We start from the raw sequence: 20,099 nt of genomic DNA on the forward strand, positions 1-20,099 counted from the left end.
TGGTTTTGTGGGGTACTCTGCTTGCTGTGTGTGCTGGGACCTGAACTCTGGTCTCCACAGCTGTAGAGCAAGTTCTCTTCACTGCTGGGCCTTCTCTCCAGTCCCCAAAGCTATTTTATGATTTTTTAAAAAGTGTCTGTAATAGAGAGCCATGCCTGAAATTGCTGAAAATATGAGGGAGTGTTCTACAGACTGTGTCTGGAGTCCACGCCATTCAGCGAACACTGGATGGGAAAGAATAGCAAGGCCATTATGGGATGCAAATGACAGCCACTCACTTAGCAGTGATCAGTATCTTTATTCATACACACTTGCTTCCGAACTACAATGAATGCATCTAACAAAGCGAATCATGCAAACAAAGATTAGAGGTTACACAAATCCAAAAAAGCTATGCAGTAATTTACATATCCTTCTCACCGGCTAGCTAACCAAGTAAGCAGTGGCACAGCCCCTCTGGCTTATCACTAATGGTGGCCTATTCAGGCAGAAAACCTCAACCTTCACTCCTTCCTCCAAACCAATTTGGGGTTTTGCATGGTGTTTTTCAATGAGAGATTTGAACATGGCGTGTCCTTCATAAAACAAAACAGAAACCAAGTAGGAAACGCGACTTCCAATGCTTCTCATCGCCTATAAAAGATAATCTCAAAAACCTTCATAGTCAGGACAGGAAGCCGATTCTTAGAAAACACTTAGGCTCAAAATAGTAGCCACCTTGGTGTATAATTTCCAACAGTCTACCAAACCTCCCAAAGAGAGAGTCACATTTTTTCCAGGCAAAATATTAACAAAAATCTACAAACATTGATCACAGAATAGTCTTTAAATGAAGCAGGAGACAAAAGACACAGTTTTTTAATCAGAAAGTGCAAAGTCGCCTTTTGTCATATTTTAGAAAAGGGGGTTCTTACAAAGTGGGACAATAGCTATTTTCTAAAAGTAGGGTTCTGTCTACTCGTACACGGGGAAATGGAAGCAGATGCCTTAGGCACACTCGATGCCGCTCTTCCTTCTTGGGATAGTAGCTTTGAACTGCCCAGCGGGCAAAACCCTTAGAGGGCATCTCTCTATCTTGACCAAGTGTGAGAGACAGAGGGACCAGAAGCAACTGGAGACAGAGTTGAAGAAGCATCCCTTCTTGTTCACAGACTCTTAGAGAGCAAGAGGAGGGGGTCCTCGAGACCCCCAAGAATGCTCTCCCAGGGCTGAATCAGGAAGGGGGCCTCTGAAGCCACCTTCCTACAGTTTAAAGATATGTGGGCTCCAGACTTGACTGGTGTGTGAAAATTCCTGCAGTGGGATTGCAGGTCAAGGGTGCTCTACCCAACTTGGATTAAATCCTCCTATAGGCTCCATGGAATTGGAATTTTATGAAATTTTTATTAGTTTTATTTTAAAAAACTCATTGGAAAAGAATTGAGTTATTAAAGTTCTCTATAAAAAAGTACAAATAGCCCAGGATATTCAGGTCTTCTACTGGAGTTAATAAGTCAATTTCTTGTTTTGGGTTTAAAAAAAAAAAGTCTTTGGAACTTGTGGGCTTCTGGGGAGGGTCACAGTAAGGCTGTTTAATGACTTAAGTGTGTTCAGTGTGTTTATTGACTCATACCTGACCACATGAATGAGGGGCACAGAAAGCTGAGCCATACATCCTTTTAGCCATTGAGTCCTGATGCTGCCCTATCACCAGGAACAGTGGACATCATTTCTAGAACACTGCATCTGTGCATGTCTCAAACACCCTTTCCCAATTTTCTGGATTATTCTAATAGCAGAAAAAAACAGCTTTCTCTAGATTTGCTGCACTGGCCCACACAAGACATGCCAGCAGTCTTGACCGTCCAGCATATTTGGCAGCAGTTTAAAGAAAACAATTTTCCAAACCTGTTTCCTAACATTGAGTCAAGTTAGTGTTAGGAAAGCCACTGCTAACCATGGTCCTAAACCTCTCATGGTCAGCATCCTTTCAGGTCCCTGGCTCAGCATGCATCTCCTGAGCATGCCTGTTTGGTGTGCTCAGTCATGGGGCAGGGGCAGGCACCCCTGCCCTTCTGGGGCTGTAAACAAATAGGAAACAGTGTGACACAGAGGGAAGGTGAGACACTGTCAGGTGGTGTTGCCTTGCTGAGGCATTTAAAAGCACATGACTCTCAGTCTCCTCTCTCTTCCATTTTGGGAAAAGAAAGCCTTGCACAAAGCCTTCCTATTTTTCCTGCTAAGCAGAAACTGGCAGGACACTGTTGGCTGTTTTTTTTTGTTGTTGTTGTTGTTGTTGTTTGTTTTTCCAACTTGTGCACCAAGTCTCAGCTGCCGTAATTACAAGAGGCAAAGAGGCTTAGCCTTAGTGGCTTCCTTCCAGGGTCTGCTGGCTGGCCTGACTCTACCCAGGGCAAAGGGCTTCTTACAGCTGGGAGGGTCTGAGAAAAAACAGACTGTATCCCTGACAAAAATCACACATTTCAAGACCAACAAAGGGTAACTTCCATGTGCAACAATGACCCCCATGGAAAGCCTCTCCCCCGCCTTCCATGTCTTTTTGGGTGAACTCACACCCTGCTCTTCCCTGATGGTGTTGACTTCAGCCTCTTCCTCTTTGGGACACATCAATGGGTAGGTCTTTTGGGCTTGGCAAGCCACCACACACTGCTAAGAACGGTAGCAAATGAGCGACAACACCTAAGGATTGAAACTGGCCTCTGGTGATCTTTCATGTGACCATCGCAGGCCAAGCTTTCAGAAAACTCTTGGCCTCCTAAATTTCTCAAATTACTAATAAAAAGGCCAACTAAAGAGAAGGCTCAAACCAGGCCCCAGAGAGCAGAGTGTGATGTGGTGAAGGGCAGTCATTTTAGTTCCTGGGGCTTCTCCTTTACCTCCTGAATAAGCTCCTGCATGGAGGTGGGCCTCCCATTAACTGCCCAGGGCTGTACCTGGCAGCATACTCCAGCATCTTCCGTTCAACTGGAGAACTTTAGATGCCATGCCAAAAGCAGAGCTAGCAGCCCACTGGCCTGAGGTGGAAGAGGGAGGAGCTGCCACTGAGCAATGGCAGCTTCCAGGGGAATATAATACAAAGCAATTTCAGTGGATTTTCTGGGTCACAGCCAGATGGGTCCTGTGGAGACTCAGATTGTGCTAGGTTCTGTCCACAGGACCTGCCATTGCAGGCAGAGTCTGACTGAGACCAGGTGCTTCCTAAAGAGCTCCCCAAGGCACCCTCCTGATTCCAGCTGCCACAGTGGTTGTTTCAGTTCAAATGGCAGTCTTTTTCCTGGAGCCCCATTTCACACAAGGCCTGTATAGTGGGCAATGGTGTAGAATTGTATCCGTTGGTCCTGCCTAAGAGCTGTCAATGGCTATACACAAGTTAGTTTTGCAGCAATAAATGTCTCAGGCTGCCCAGATCTTTAAAGTATTAGCCTTTATCTAAATTTAACACTCAGCAGTGTATAAAATAGGCTGCATCATGAATACATCCTTAAATTGTTATCATTTTTCCTAGGTTTCTCTGTGGCTATGTCATGTTTTCTTTTTTCTTTTTTCCCTCCCTTTTGAGAATGTTGTTTCATATTCTCTAAGCACACAAGCCACTCAAGGGATTTGCATATGTTTTCTAGAGAAGTCACTTGGAGCTGGATGTTGGCTACTTAAGGGAAAACTCAAGCCTGCTACTTGCTTAAAGCAAGCAGGCAGCTTGGCTCCTTGGGACAGATTGTCTACAACCCTTGTGTTTCTTCTCTGTGGCTTCCCTCACCTTGAGAGGTTCCCTGGGAATCAGCCCTGTTGCTGTTCCACTTGGTAAAGAACAATCCTTTCATTTCCAAGGCTCATAAGCCAGTTCCTTTACTGTTGGACCAAGTATGGTGTTTTTGATAAGGCTGGCCACCAAGATGATGAGCTGGACTTCTAAGAGTAATACATGAGACCCTTTTGGAGTTCTGAAGTCCAGAATTCATAAAAAAATTACAGAGGAAAGTGCTCTCTTTTGGATTGGGCCCATTCCTGACTCCATATTTCCTTCTGATAGGGGGTTTTTCAGAACAGCTTATGCTCCTTATCTCAAACACTCTTGGTGGTTTGCACATTATTGACTGTCAGGCAGACAGGTGGAGAATAACAAAGAGGGCTGAGAGATGCTCTGGGGAGAATGCCCCTATAAGGACAGGTGAGAGCTTCTATAAGGACAGGTGGGAACTTCCATTTCCACCTGTTCTTTATGCTGCAAAAGCCTGCCTCTCCTAAACACCATGGACTGGGAAGGCGTTTGACCAAAGATGTGCTCTTCAAAGACTGGAATGTTCTAGCAACAGCTTTAAGACAGTGTGTGCCTCTGAGAAGAGTCTGTTGGTGGCAGCTTCAGGGATGGTTGTACATAGGCATGGGGATAAAGTTTGTCTTATGGAGTTTGTGTGTTCTGGAGTACACACTGGGTCATTCTAGGGCAAGAAGACAGACTACATACTTCTGGTGTGTCTATATGAACATACAGAAAAGAATCCTCTCACCCTTTTACCCCTAGAGTCCCCAAAAGACAGAGGCTCAAAAGAGTAAGACAGACACACACACACTCAGACACACAGACACAGACACAGACACAGACACACACACACACATACACACACACACACAGGGTTCAGCCCAGGTGCTGTAACAATGCCACACGTACACAAACACATCAGGCGTACTGGAATTAGATGCCTCCAGCTATCCCCAAGAGGAGGAGTGGGGGAGGAACCCAGACAAAGGAGGACATGAAGTTAACAGAGTCTCATCTCAAAAATAATTCCCACAAACAAAACCAGGGTTTGCAGGTAGAATCAAATATATATATACACATATATACACATATATAGTAAAAGCCTAGTTAAATGTGTAAAGGAGCCATTCATTTTTAAAATTACATCTACATTAAAAAATTAATATATCTGATAGAGTGCCAGTGTGTGGGGTTGCAGGTAAGAGAGAGCAGAGCAGCAATGAATAAAGCTAACACATAAAGCAGACTGGAAACAGGAGCCTTCACAAATATAGCACAATTGTGTCTTATAAAAATTATCATAATACTCTTTATATTTGATATAATTATATCAATAATATAGATTAACTTGTTATTAAGGTTTGTTATAAACATGCAAGATCCATTGCATGATGCACTCACAAAACATATTAAAATCCTTCTAGAAAGAAAACATCTTTGAGCTGATATAAGCATAAAGTATCTTGAGCCTACAGCTCCAGGTGTGTCATTTGATAGGAACTGGGAATGGGAGCACAAACTATACTGTTTTTCATCTCTAAGTGGATGGTAGGGCTAGAGAAAAGGAGGAAAACCAATTGATAGGGACTGATGCTAGTCAACACTTTGATTAAATTATTATACATTGTACTTTCATAAATGACACTGCAGCTTATTAAATAAATAGTACAAAAAGGGATAGGGGCGTACACATCGGCTTCTTAGGAAGGGTACCCACAAAGGTAGCAAAATATTATCATGTGTGAGGGGTTGGCTAACAACACTCGTGAATAGTGGCATGATTACTGATGGCACCCTGGATTGAAGAATCATCTCCCAGAGATTAAAATGAACATACACATGGTTTATCCTTGATCTGAAATGATTTCACATGCTTGTTTAGCAATGTCCTTACATGATTTGGCCTCTTAAAAAGAATGAGTTATCAAGACAGTTATCAACCAAGTGGGGCTACACAGATGATAGATTCAGTGGATATCCGTTTGAAGTTTCCTTTTATTCTCACACTGCTGCACTATGGTTGTGCTGTGACATGTGCCCTCTCAGATTCTGGGGACTGTCTCCATTGAAGTGGAGAATAGAAGAAATGGAGTCTTGAAGACACTACTACCCCCCAACCTGTCATTGCTTACTCTTTGGGTTTCCTGTTCTTTCATTCCAAAGACACCTTGGGTTGAGATGTTTCCAGTGCTTGAGCTGGAGCAGTTCACTTTACTATCTCTGGTTGAGGGATCCTCATGATGAAAATCCAAAGATGGAGGGTATGGAGAATATATCAAATCGTACCAAAAGGGGGAGGGAGTACAAATCTCTTTGTTTTCTAGGAAGAATTAACTTAGAGTAAGATGTGCTTCTACATAATTAAGCTGGACTCTGTTCATTATGTCATCATCCACTAAGATAATGTTCTTCATTGTAAAAGAGGAGAGAGAGAGAGAGAGAGAGAGAGAGAGAGAGAGAGAGAACCTGAAAAGTTGATCACTTACAGCCTAATGTCCTTAGAATTTTCAGGTCTCTGTGTGGAACAAGGCCATAGCCTTAAAATTTTAGGTTAAAGATCATTTCCCACTGCTGGGGAGGCTGGGGGCTGGGGAGGCATTTGATCTCTCATTTTCAGATTTCATACTGCACTTTGCAAGATTGGGTGCACAAACTGGGGGTTGACATACGAGAACCCTTCAAAATCAGACTGGTCTATGTTAGCAATGACCAGCTGATCTGGTGGTGTTAAGACGGGCTGTCCTCGCGTGAAGAACTTGTCAAAGTTTTCAGCTCCTTTGCCACACTGTGGGGGAAAAAAAGAAAAAGAAGAGGTCAGAAGATACAAAACATGGGATTAGTATTCTGAGAGCATTTGGAGGGAAAGGGCATGCCCCAGGGAAATTGGGCAGAAAGACTCTTGGAGGACTTGCAGGCCTACTGGAGTCAGAAGCCAGGCACAGCAAACAACAGAGTTACTTGATTGTAAATCTTCAGATATTCTTAGAGTCAAAACTCCAAATGGAAACACACTGTTGGTTATAACATAGCAAGAAGACAGCCTCTCTTACTTCAATATTACCTTGTTGTGCAAGCAGAGCTATTAGCATGAATGGTGCACACACAGGGCCATCAGTAATAGCTCCATGTTGAAAAGGCCATGATGTTGGCTGTGTCTGTAAGTACCCTTGAATTGGCAGGGTGAGCTTATTGTACCACATCTGCTTTTTTGTAATAATATTTATAATCAGACAGAAACTGTGGATCTTTGCCTTATAACTGGGATGTTTTAGAAACTCCAGACCTCAGAGTAATCTTAAGGCAGTATGGGGTAGGTACAGCGATGATGGTAGGAGATGAGTTCTTACACCCAGTGAGAATTCTGCAATCTGGTTAGAGCTGGTCAAGTGGCAGGCAGGTCAACATGGAGCTCATTCCCAGCATGGTCTCAAGGCAGGAGAAGGTAGGCACTTTACTGGGGAGGCATAGTAAGGCCTGTGATCTGTCTTAAATATTATCTTCCTTCAGGATCTGCCAAGGCATTGCAGATGGAGGCTTCTGGCATAGCTACCCTGTGATTGCCTAACTAGGCAGCTGCTTAAGCAGTAGTGCATGAGAGTCTTATTCAACTTGGAGTCAATTATACAACTTAGAGTTATAAAAGACCCACTGCATGATGCACTTGCAAAACATTAAACTCCTTCTAGGAGGGCAGGGAAGGAGTATCCTCATTTTCCAAGATACCTAGAAAGGTTAAGGCATGTCAAGGTCTCTGGGACTTCGAAGAAAGAGTTGGGAGTTTCACCAATGCTACTAATAATGATTCTGAACACGCTGCAAACCATTGTTCTTTGATCTGCTGGTAGCACAGCTGGAGTAACATGAATTTATTTTGAGTCAGCATAGTTTTAACCTAGTGAGGCATTCTTGGATCTTTAGCAGAGGGCAGTTCTAGGTAATCTGTGAGGTGGAATGTACCCAATTTTCTCTTTTGTAGTGTGGGGAGAGGAACTGTATCTCCCCCCTCATGATGTTAAAAAAGTTTACGGTCAAGTTCTACATAGAACCTAGTGCTTGGTCAGAGTTCAGTACTTCTTCTTCTTCTTCTTCTTCTTCTTCTTCTTCTTCTTCTTATTATTATTATTATTATTATTATAAACTAAGATCTGTTAGCCTCATGGGCTGTATTTTCTTACCCCTTCTATCTTCTAAATGGGTTTTCTAGAGAATCTCATTTCATTATAATTTTCCTACTTTTCTCAGCAAATAAAACATGCTTCTAATAGTCTAAGGAGGTAGAAAACATGTCCCAAGTTTAAAACAAGGTCTTCAAAACCAACAGTATGTATCCCTTTCTAGTATTATTTTCACTTAATAAGTGGTTATGTACTCCAAACTCAAGGACATTTCACACTGCAGTGATGGGGGAGGCAATGTGTGGGGTGTCTGTGTGGTAAGGGCAGAGTTCTGTGTGGTGATGTTGAATGGTGCGGGGAATGTCTTTAAGTCACTCTGTGTAGTCCATACAGGTATGAAGCACATTCATCATTATCAGTTTTGCTCTTGTACATGGAGCAACAAAGCTTCAGCTTTCAAACTGTATATTCCCATGATGCTTTTCTTTGCAAGAACCCAAAGCACTTCAAAGCAAATGTCAGCAGAGGTGGAGCCTGCAGTCACATCACCCCACATGCAGAGGATATCCTGAACCACTGAAAAGGGCTCTTCAGGAAGCAGGTAAGGAAATATTGTTTCTACTCTGGAATTTATCAGGAATCTGCATTTGATCTATAAATCACAAATAATGCAAACCAGCTTCCCCTGAGGTACCACATTCAACTCTATTGGATGTAAACAGCCAAAGAAACAGTTATCTTTTTTATAAGACTTTGTTTTTAACAAGGTAAGAGTTTTCCTCCAGGGAATCCATTTTTTTAATTGTCATAACTTGGACAAGGGGTGCCATTGTCATCTAGTGGTTAGAAAGGGACACTGCTAAATGCCCTAAAATGAAGGACTTTCCCTCACCCCCAAAGACTTATTGACTCAAAATGTCAACAGTGTAGCTGTTATGAAACACTGGTTTCCATATATCTAGACTGTAATGAGAGGTCCTGTAGTTGGTGTGAAGGGGCCAACCTAGGAAACTAGGCAGAAGCAGCCACATGTGGGACTAGAGCATGCATAAGTTGCAGAAGCCCAAAGAAAAAGCGATGTAAGCAAGTGATACCACCCTGTGAGGGTTGGCTTTGAGGAAAACTCCTTTTGGCATCTGATGAATGGGTACCCATTTATGCATTTACTGTTGATGCTTTTAGAAGGTGGGCAATAGCACCTGTAAGAAGATATCATTTGTGCTTTTTCTGATACTGACCATGCAAAGAAGAGCAAGGAGGAGGTTCTGAGAAAAAAAGAGAGAGAATATGAGTCTGTACAAGGCAGACCAAGACTAGCCAAGGTAAAATGTTATCTTTGCCTGCCTGTCTATGGACTTGTTCTCTGAAAAGATTGTATGAGTATGATCCTATATTTGAATACTGTCTTTATGATTCCCACAAATTAGTTTCAAGTGAGAAGATTCTTAGTGAAATAGCTGTATATCACCACACACAGCTTTATTTCCAAAGGAGGAAAAAAAAAAAAACCAAACAAAAACCAAAAGGCGAGTCCTCAAAATGTACAAAGGGGATTCACACAAACATCAACACTGAGAGAGACAGGGAAGGAAGAAAGCGGCTAGGGCTTATAAAGCCAAGTGTTGTAATAAATGGGATGGAAGCGCTCTTTTGGTGAAGTCTCGTGCCATCTATACTGTAGACTGTAGATTAAGGGGAAAGCTTGGAGCCCCAGTCAATCCAGTCACTGCTCTGTGATCACACAGAATGGACATGTAACTGGTAGTCTCAAAACTGCTCACCACAAGAGACACCTTCCTCTTTTCTCACCTTAACTCTCCATAGAATTTTCCCTGGCTCAAAGAAAGGGGAGAGAAATCACATTTTAGCAAGTCAAGCCTTTTCTTAAATTGGAGAGACCAGAGGCAAGGACAGACTGAGGACAAAGAATAAAAATTGAATCATTCAAGTTTAGACACATCAACCATGAGACAGACAACACAAAACAAACAACAAACTCCAAACAAACACAATGAGGGGTAAGTATATCTTAGCAGGAAATGGGAAGGGCCAGCCTTTGAAATGTTGGGGGTTGATTCTGAACATGAGATAAGACCCAAAACTTGGAGGATGTTTTATTCTGAAGGTGGTCATACCACAATAAATGTCACCCCCAAAAGGGTACTAGGGGTACAGCATGAGGATTTTTATCACAAATCTCATATCATGAAAAAAAATGTCTGCACTTCCAAGAAAAACCAGGCCCAGAAACAGATGATCTTCCCAAAGGAAGACTGGAGAAGATTGTGAACTGCTTTTTTTTTTTTTTTTTTTAAACAATGCTATGCAGAGATCTTAAATACCACCAGTAAATACAGACAAGGATTATAACAGCCAGAGCTCATTGGATACTTGGGCAGGTGATAATACATTTAAGAATCTATTGCCTGGTTCCTGTGATCCAACCTTGAGATCATCAGCTCAATGGGTAGAGAGGTTTAGGTGCCACCTTGGAGCTGAGTAGGGAGTTAAGAGACAAACACAGCCACCCAGTGAGATCTTGGATAACCAAGCCAGTGAGTGGTAGAAGGAGCTAGCTTGACTGCAGATGCTCTCCCAACATTCATCAGGGCTGAAGCTAAAACACCATCACCCCAGCCATTTGAAGGGCAGCCTCCATAGCAGCTACAACAATAGGCGAGTTTGGGTTGTTTATGACCTCTGAGTTCTAGTCCACTAGACCTTCACAGTGGCTAAGTCAGCTTACAGACAGTGCCTCTGGAGTGAATAAGCATGCTATGTACCTCCAGAGGCCACCAACAGCTCTCATTAGTGGAAACCTTTGCCAGCAAGGTGGCATGGGACAAACTCAGAAGAGAAATGGTCAGCAAGAAGCAGTCCAGACCTGACTAGGCTGGTGTGTGAACCCAGGCAGATCTCTGATCTCCTTGAGAATAGCTGGTGTCTGTTTCTTATCAGGTAGTGCTGACACTCGAGGAAGGACAGCCGAGAGAAGGACCAGGCCAGAGATCAAGAGGCCCAGGTGTAGCTTGAGGAATCTCATTGCGTCTCCCTTTAAAGGTAAAATGGGGATGTGACCATTCCAGCTGTGGTGAGGGCTAGAGGACTTGGCACATGTGCGGCCTTTCTAAATGCTGAAACAATTTAGAGAAGAAGATACAAATGTGTGGCAATAGCCCTGCATGCAGACTGATGACATTTGAAGAAGGAATGGATGCTGTCAACAATCTGCCTTCTCTTTCATCTCTTTATTAAGGAGTTAACATCTTTATCATTTTGATACCTCTACCCATGATGATTAGTTTGAATCATCAACTAGAACCAATCTAGAAGCACCTTGGAAGACAGTCTCAATGAGGGATTATCCATATCAGAGACCAGATGTGAGGGATTGTCTTGATTACATTGAGGAAACTCTGCCTACTGAAGGTGACACCATTCCCCAAGCCAGGGAGGGATCCTGCACTATGTAAGTGTGGGAGAAGCAAGCGAGTGCAAACACCATGCATCCATTCTTTTCTTCTCTTTTCCATGGACCAGATAGAGTTTGTCACCTTGATTTGTCAAAAACAATGAGCTAAAATAAACCCTTTATCTCTTAAGTTGCTTTTGTCAGGGTATTTTATCACAGTGACAGTGAGAAACCAAGGCACCCCCTGTTTAGTAAAATTACCAATCAATAAAGTGACCCAAGAGAAGTCAGGCATAGTAAAGACACTACAGAGCATGGAATGATGCAGGCTCAAGGTGGATGCTGGATTGCAAAGTTCTGTCCCCAAATCCTGGGTGGCAAGCAGCCTTCCAAACCCTTTTGTTCTGTGAAAGGGCAGAGGGAGGAGAATGAGCTGTGCTGCAGGGCATGGCTCCTGTCTATGATTCTCACCCCTGAAGAGCACTGAGCATGTGCAACACACGTGTTGGCCTAAACTCTATGGTGCCTCGGTAATGTTGACTATAACTCCATGGTTGCTGGCACGGGAACATGAGTGGTTACAGAACGACAGCTAGAAAGCCAAACCACACGAGTCCCAGAGGGTAGGCAGAGTTCAGAACGAACGAAGCATAAAGGTTAGCTGCACAGAAATAAAAAGAGCTGTAGGGCTATGGAAAGGGCTTCTGACAGTTGCTAGACATGCTAGGGCATCAGGAGAGTGTTCACTGACACTGAAGTCTCTGCTCTTGGGGAGACTACAGCCCTGTGCTATGTAGTGTGAGCATTTGTGAGCATATCACCTCACCTCTGCACAGTTCCCTTCATCTCTTTGTGTGAGTAAAATAGTCAATAGCAGGCACAAGCTGGTGTAATCTGCCTCATGCTTCTGGGAGGTAAGGTCAACTGCACTGAAGGCCCTGGGCAGGGCCTCTGGCTACTGCTCCACCCTTTCCATGAAGATCAGCATGCTCAGGGCAGGCCTTGATGCAGGATGAGGGCAAGCAGCAGCACGCACATGGTTAATGGTTAAAAAGTGTGGTTAGTTTGCTTAGTCACTCAAGGTTCAGGAAGGGTGCTCACCGAAGGCCTGGATGCCCACTGAAGCCAGTGCATTTTGGTACAGAAAGTCTGGAGAACAAGAACGGACAGAGGAGAGGATTTGGAGATGTTGAGAATCAGGAATGGCCGTGTGAAGAATGTCATGAACCCATGAACCTCTGGGTACATTGCTATGTGAAAGATGTAAGATGCGAAATGCCGACTATCTCCTTTATGTATGGATGTATGGGTCTACATATGCATATAACTTTCTGGAAGGTTACAGAAAAGATCATGAATTGTGGGACTAGAAGTTAGGGAGGAGAGACCATCTTTCCTTTTATATTTTTTACTGCTTGGCTGATCATTTGGCCACAGACGGATAGTATTTTAATGGTAATAATTGCCTTAAAGTGATTGAGACGTCCTCTACTTCTGGCCAACATCTCTGAGGTGAGGGACTAGAGAAGGGTTTTGGTTTTTCGGACATACTCAGCTCACCTATTGCCTTGGAACATTGTCTTGGGAAGGGCAAGTGCTATTTGGAAGGAGTCTAATTTTCTGGATGGGTTTGCTGACAGACACAAGATATACATCCACACAAGTGTGTGCTTTAGTCAAGCATGGTGGCACACACCTTTAATCATAGCACTCAGGAGGCAAAGGCAGGTAGATCTCAGAGTTTAAGGAGGCTAGCCTAATCTACACAGTGAGTTTCAGAACAGCCAGGGCTATATACAGCCAGGGCTATATAGAGAAACCCTTTATCGAAAGACAAAACAATAAAGTGAGAGCATTTGTGCACACGTGTGCACGTGCGTGTATGCGTGCATGCGTGTGTGTGCGCGCGCGTGTGTGTGTGTGTGTGTGTGTGTGTGTGTGTATGTATGTATGTGTGTGTGTATGTGTGTGTGTACACACACATAAAGGTGCACTTGTATATTCTGGTGAATGAGCATTATGAGTGTATGCTTACACAGGCCAGAGGACAATCTCAGCTGTCATCCCTTAGAATCTGTCTACCTTGTTTTTGGTTTTTTTTTTTTTTTTTTTTTTTTTTTTTTTTTTTTTTTTTTTTTTGAGAAGTCCCTCTCTAGTCTAGAGCCTCCCACATTGTCTGGGTGGGGTGGTGAGTGAGACCCAGGGATCTGCTTGTCTACATCTCCCCAGCACTGGGTTAACGGTGGCGTGCTATCACATCTGGCTTTTTCAATGAACATATTCTTGAGGTAAGTGAATAGTTCCAGCTTATCAAGCGTTATTTTCTATGGGATAAAAAACATGCACTCCATTTTGCCTTTCTTTATATAAGTGTCTAGATGTTGAAGATTTAAAGTTCTCTTTTCCAAAGTAGTGCAGTGACCATCATTGTTGTGAACTTGAACTTTGGACAATGTGAACGTGTCAACTTGAGGCAGACAAGGTCTGTATGTATGTACAAAACCCTTAACCACCAAAGCTCTAAGGCTTATAATTTACTTATATTTATTATTATTAAAAATGTTGCATTTCTTCCAAGCAGAAAAATATTTGGGAAAGTAATTATTAAAGAATAGGAGAAAGTGCTTGCTTCTAATTCACCAGTGAAAGATGCTGACAGCGAATGATTTAAAGGCTTAAATCAAACCCCGATACACCATGATGTAATTTCTTCTGTCTCCAAGGATGGTTAGTGTTTTTAAATTGTCAGCAAAGCTCCTTGAGTCTTGAGAATCTCAGTTTTAATTAGCATCCTGGTTACTGGCTCAACAGAAAGACCAGGAAAATGAATCTGCCTGCCACTCAAGAGGGCTGATTAGATGTGCCAGAGACATTATCTCAGTCAGGCAGTCACTATGGACTTCTTCCTTCACCTGTGTAGCTGCTGCTCTATATAAGCAGCTCTGCACACTCACTATTGAAAGAACACTGTGCCATGAGATGTCCTCAAGTTCAGAAAATATACACAGAATCATTTATGTTTGAAGAAGCATACAACAACTTACTCTCAAGAGGTTCAGGAAAACGTGTGTGTGTGTGTGTGTGTGTGTGTGTGTGTGTGTGTGTGTGTGTGTGTGTGTGTGTGTGTGTGTATGGATTCAGAGAATAAATTGAAAAAAGAACAAGGCAAGCATGGTCCAATGTTAAGATCTAGGCAATGGGAATGAAGACATTTTTTCCCCCTTGCAGTGCTGGATTGAACCCAGGGCCTTATGCCTGCCAGGCACATGCTGTACCTCTGAGTTACACCCCTAGCCTTTGGCTTTTTTGAGACAGGATCTCACTGTGCAGTTCAGGCTGTCTTCCACTTCATCATCTCACTACCTCCACCTCTTGAGTAGTGGTATTACTGGAGGGCTGCCACTATGCCCAGCTTCCCAACTCTTTCACAAGTCTGAGAAATTCTTTCAAAGTAATTTAAAAAATAACTGCCAACCCCAAACCATCATCATATTCTCTAAACAAGCTAATGATGTCATGCAAGGGGACCCTCATCTTGTAAGCGTCTCCACTGCTGGCTCCCTTCATGGTGGGGGAAGGAATCATGATTGTACCTGCTCGTCCAGTGACACCTGTGTCTACACTTGCTATTCTTACTGTCTTTGGCTCTTGCTACAAGGATGACAAGGCCCCTGTGACAGTTATTCTCATTTTTTGTTTATTTTTTTGTTTTTATTTTTATTTTTTTACCTCCTTTTGATAAAGCGACTACACTAATTTCCCAAGGAAGGTTGTCTCTAAGAGATTGGCCCACCTAAAAAATGTTTTACCTACTGGTGGATTCAGGAATATTTAGTTCTTGGTGTTGACTTTACAGGTTAACATCCCTCCTCTAATGTGCCTTCCAGTTACAGTGGCTATTTCTGGCTTGTCCGGGAAGAGCTATTGTGCTTTCTTGTGCCAATGGATAAAATTTAAAAAAAAAAAAAATCAATTTACTGGGCTTTTGCTGTGTCTGTAGACACTGATACTCATTTCAGGTAGGGAAATGGAGTGAAGACTCTGGGCCACTTATTTGCATGACTAATATGTCAGGACAGCAGCCCCAAAGTCGGAGGGCTCCTTAGCATCTAGGAGCTTTCACAATTTAGACCAAGCAGAAAGAGGACTGTCCTTCCCTTAGTGAGAGCCAGGTGGCCAAGCAGGCCAGTTGTATGGCTCCTTGTGTGGTACCTCCTTGCCTGCTTGAAGCCAGAGGAGAGAAGGAACATTCATTTCTTCTGTAACTGAAGATGGACCTGTTTCAGAGACAACGTGTCTTCTAAAGACAGCCCCTCATTCATGGAGTTGTCCAAATATGGACAGCCTTTCTTTTAACAACTTGGGTTGTCTGTGGGGAGCATTGGACACATCATGGCTGAAGTTTATTGTATGTGTTTCCTTGAGCAGCTCTCTGGGACCCGGTGGGATGGCATTTTTCTCGTAAGGATGAGGAGACAGCAGTCTAGTGGTTTCCCGCTGGGTTGGCACAGCACATCTGTCTGGTTTTACCTTTATTTGAAACAAATTATCACAGGAAAGCCTCTCCCCTGCCTAGGGATAATCTTGGCTTCATAGTGGCACATGGTAGCCTCTGGGGGACAGACATGGCTCTGCTAAGGACTAGGCCTTCTCACCATTGGCCACTGTAGGAAAAATTCTTCCCTCACTGCTGAGACTCCAGTCCCCACTTTTGATAGCCACCACTCTTGTCCTGTTGCTCTACTAAGTGTGATATCCCACAGGAGGCAGGCCACGGAAGCAGTGTGGGCCTCGACTTTATGCCAGTGGGAGATGGAAGGTCCTGATAGGACTTCCTGATGGATTCTATACCATAAAGGGTCTTTTGCTGGGACACCTCATATGTCACATGGCACTTTGGTCTAAGGGTTAGCTTAAATTGTTACTCAAGTGACAAAAAGGTGTAAACAGACTGTACACCAAGGGAACCTTGATTCCTCTGGGTAAGTTCCACTCCTGCCCTGATATGTGATACCTCTCCCTTTCCTTCTCGTGAGGGAGAGGGTGTCCATAATTCTGGAATCATTTTTTCCGAGGTTTATGAGTAAAGTGGTAGAAAACAAAAGAACACCCCAATAGACTCCTGAGTCTACAATCACGGATGAGATGCCCTGAGGCAGCCAGCCAGTATTGTGAGCACTTGAACTCCCACAGCTGGTTCTTAATTCCATGGAAGCCGGAGCAGTACAAAAGGAAGAACAGCTAATGGCCCTTAGTCCTGTAGATCTCAGGAAATTGGCTCATCAGTGCTTGTTAGAACCCACTAGAAGGCCCCACCAAGATGGACAAGGTTGACAGCCAGGCCTCTGAGAGCTGCTCAGAGGTGGGGGTGGCAGTGGGCTCTCAGAGCTGGGCTCACTTCGAGGAAGGAGGCCAGAGGCTCCGGCAGCCACACTGCCTGGGCACTTACAGCAGCGACCGACCCAGAGGCCTGTGCTGCTCACCCCTCTTTGAACTGACTACCTGCTGGAGAATGCTCCGCTGCTTTTCCACTCCACACTCCTCTGAGCTTGCATTTAGCCATGGATCAGAGAGGCATGTTTCACTGGGAAGCTGGGAAGCCACGCCCCAGAGCAGCTTCTGTCTGCAGCCCTTCCTCTCCACTCCCTGTGCAAATCAGACTGTGATTGTGTGGCTTTCTTCTGTCCTAAATGACCTTTCAACCGCTGACCCCGTTCTTGGTAGGGTATTTCCACCCCAGCACTGTGTCATGTGGACAGAGTGACACCCTAGAGACTCTTGCATGATCCTCCTCACCTGAGATTAGGAGGCGACTGCCCTGGGTCTGTGGCATGGGGGGGTAGGGTGACGCCTTGCTGGCCAGCCTGTGACCAGGAATCCCGCCACCTTTCTTTGTGAAAACGAAGTATCCCACCCCTCTTTTTTGCTTCCTGCTCTTCCCCCCCAACTGTGTCCCCTCTCTGGCATGGCTTCTGTCCCTACAATTCTTTCTGGCTCCTGAGTACAGGACTAGGGCAAGAAAAGGTCACTGTGAGCAGGTGTGGCCTTGTTCCCACCTCTGGCTTCCTCACAAAAGCTACAGTTTCAGGAACTTTGTCTACAATTTCTGTTTCTGTCTGTGATTCTGGTGGTTGTTTCTTCATAGCCAAATGCAATTTATTCCTTTTTTAAACTAGCACTCAGTACAAACAAACAAACAAAATGCAGTCCGTTGAGAATAATAAAATAAACACTGCTCACACATCGGCTGTTACCATAGGAATCACTATACTTCCAGATCCTTCCATGACCCAAGGGGATCAGCTCACATTCTCAGCTGCCTAAGACAAATCACCCCCGGTTTTCTCTGCTCATGAGTTTAAGGCCAACTACGTATAAAAGGTGGGAGATGGAAATAGAGTCAGAAGAAACTCCGCCTTGTGGTCGGGTTGGCAGCACTCCGCCTCTTTCTAAAATCGACAGACAAGTAAGTCCTCTCTGCTTGGCCCTTTAAGCAGGGTCCACACGGGGTGGGGAATGGAGGTGGGTAGGGGGGCTCTTGCTCCTGCAGAGAAACAGGCCTTGCTTCAGACACCACTAATGACATTTCATGTTTTAATTTAGGCAGCTGTGAACAAAGGAACTCTGAAACACTGTCCAGCTGAGGTACCTGCACCGACTCATCTTCCCAAGCCTTACAACCAGGTCTTGTTGCCTGAAGAAGAGGGCCTCCTAAGAGCACCCAAATCCAGGTTGGTGGAGGAGCTTGGAGGGGAGCAGACCATCTAGTTGCCTGTTTGAAACAATGACTCAGGGGGAAATCAACTGACCTGATTAATTTTAGTTTGTCTTCAGTCTGTGCTAAAAATGTCTGAGGAGAATAAAGTCTGGTGGACTCGCCACTGCCAGTGTTATTTTTGGTGCAGAGGGCACATGGGCACATCTGAGGAAGGATTTGCTGCTCCTACTCAGCAACTCTGCCACCACAGGGGTCTCCTTGGCCTGCTCAGCTTGCTGGCCAGAGACAGATTGGGGCCAATCCGGCAGCTGGAGTTCTGACACTGACTGTGGACTATGGCAGCTTGCCTTACAGTCTCTGGAGAGCACAGGGCAGAGGCTCACTGGGGCTAAGACTTGGAGGGGGTGGGTAGATATCCTGGGCACTGTGGAGAAGCAGATGGGGTGTGTGAGGACTTGGTGTCTTAAAGACACACAGTTTAGTTCTAGAGACAGAAGCCATAAGAAGGGGCATAGTGGGGGGCCATTCACTACCAGAAGAAGCTTTGGGGCTGTCACCAACTTACTGAGACATTGTAGTGGGAAAGGACTCTGATGCCATCCTTCCAGCATCTGCCAGCTGTGTCTTCTATCAAGTTTTTCTGCTTCTCTGTGTTTTGGTTTTCTCAAATGCAAAGTGGGGACAATTTGTGTCTACCTCACAGGGGTGTTGGGAGGACTATGTGAACTCATGTTTGAAAGAAGCCTGGAAAGGGGGCATCGTGTGATAGGTTAAATGGAATTTCAAAGATGGGAATCACATAGTAGAAGCTGGGTAAAGCCAGCAATGGTGGGACTGGTGGCGGTCATCCACTCCTTACAGTGGATGCAGGAGCCACTGTGGGGACAGTGTCCAGGCCCTGCCTGTGAGCTGGTGGAGATTTAGGTGTGCTTCAGGGTCCCATGGTGGGGCTGGTTGTCAGGGAGGCTGGCAGAGCAGGCAGATCTAGGAAAGCTGGAGACGGATTCAAGGCCCAAGTCCTGGCAAGGACCAGGGCAAGGAAAGTTCTGCAGGGCACACTATCCCCAGAGTCCAGTGCAGATTGGTGGCTCTGGCCTGGGTGTTCTGTGGCCATCCTTTAGAGGGCAAGGAGGGCTAGGAGTCTGTGCATCTGCCCTCTCTCTGTCCTCACTCTGTAAAGACAGCAGAACTCTGGCCATCGGATTCCATGACTGTGCACAGTCCTGAGCTGGGGACTCGACCATTTTCCTTACTATGCAAGGCCAGCTTCACTAGCCTCCTGCCTCCCAGAGAAAGGGTGGGAGGGCCACGCTCGGGATCAGGGACACAGCTCAGGACACTGGCCTGCTTTTCTGGACTCACCACTTTGGGCTTGAATGGTGGCTGGATCTCCCGGTTCTCCAGTTTTTCCCAGTCGATCCTCCTGAAGAAGGCATGCTCTCTGACATCCCTCTCTCCCTCAGGCCCGCAGCCCAGCCGCTTGGCAGGGTGTTTGGTCATAAGCTAGAGAGAAAGAGACCAAATGTCAGTTTGATGACAGCAGCCTTCTGGAGCCAGCACCTTCTTTGTCCAGCTCTGCCTCTGGGCATAGATGGCGGTGCTGCCTGAGAACACACTAGAAAGTTCACCAAGAAACACACATGTGCTCTGACAAGTGCGGCCTCTGTATAGTGATTTTCACAGTAAGGGAGCAGTTGGAGACACTGGCCACATGGAATAAAAATCCAAACAGGCATCTGTATGTATCATGTGCTTTGAGCCTGGCATTCTGTATGTAGACAGGGAAGCAGGGGCTGGGGCTATGGCTCAAGTGGTAGGGAGCTTCCTTTATAGGGTGTAAAGCTCTAGGTCCAATCCTTAGCACTACCAATGGGGAAGGAAGGAAGGTGACGGGGGAGGAAGGGAGAGAAGAGGAAGAGAAGTTCATATTATTTATATGCACATTTGATAAAAAAAAAAAAAGGCGTGAGATCACGTGTGCTGAAAGGACTGTAGGCCAGCATCATGTGGGATGCTGCAACAAGCATCACAATCCTCCTTATTGCCAGGATCAAGATATTCCCAGACACATGGGTTAGGAAGACACATGTTGGA

At 44.8% G+C, this 20,099-nt stretch overlaps 1 protein-coding gene across 1 annotated transcript in view; it reads right to left on the minus strand.

Moving 5' to 3' along the window:
* Positions 1 to 278: 278 nt before the first annotated feature.
* Positions 279 to 20,099, minus strand: part of Prkca (protein kinase C alpha) — a 399,183-nt gene continuing 379,362 nt past the window's right edge. Inside the window, exons 16-17 of the mRNA XM_036194969.1 lie at positions 19,368 to 19,508; positions 279 to 6,545 (exon numbers count right to left, since the gene is read on the minus strand). Coding sequence (XP_036050862.1) covers positions 6,381 to 6,545; positions 19,368 to 19,508 — 306 coding nt within the window. The 3' untranslated portion in view covers positions 279 to 6,380. The remainder of the gene's footprint in view (positions 6,546 to 19,367; positions 19,509 to 20,099) is intronic.

This window comes from Onychomys torridus, chromosome 8, assembly GCF_903995425.1.
Source record: "Onychomys torridus chromosome 8, mOncTor1.1, whole genome shotgun sequence".
Lineage (NCBI taxonomy): Eukaryota > Metazoa > Chordata > Mammalia > Rodentia > Cricetidae > Onychomys > Onychomys torridus.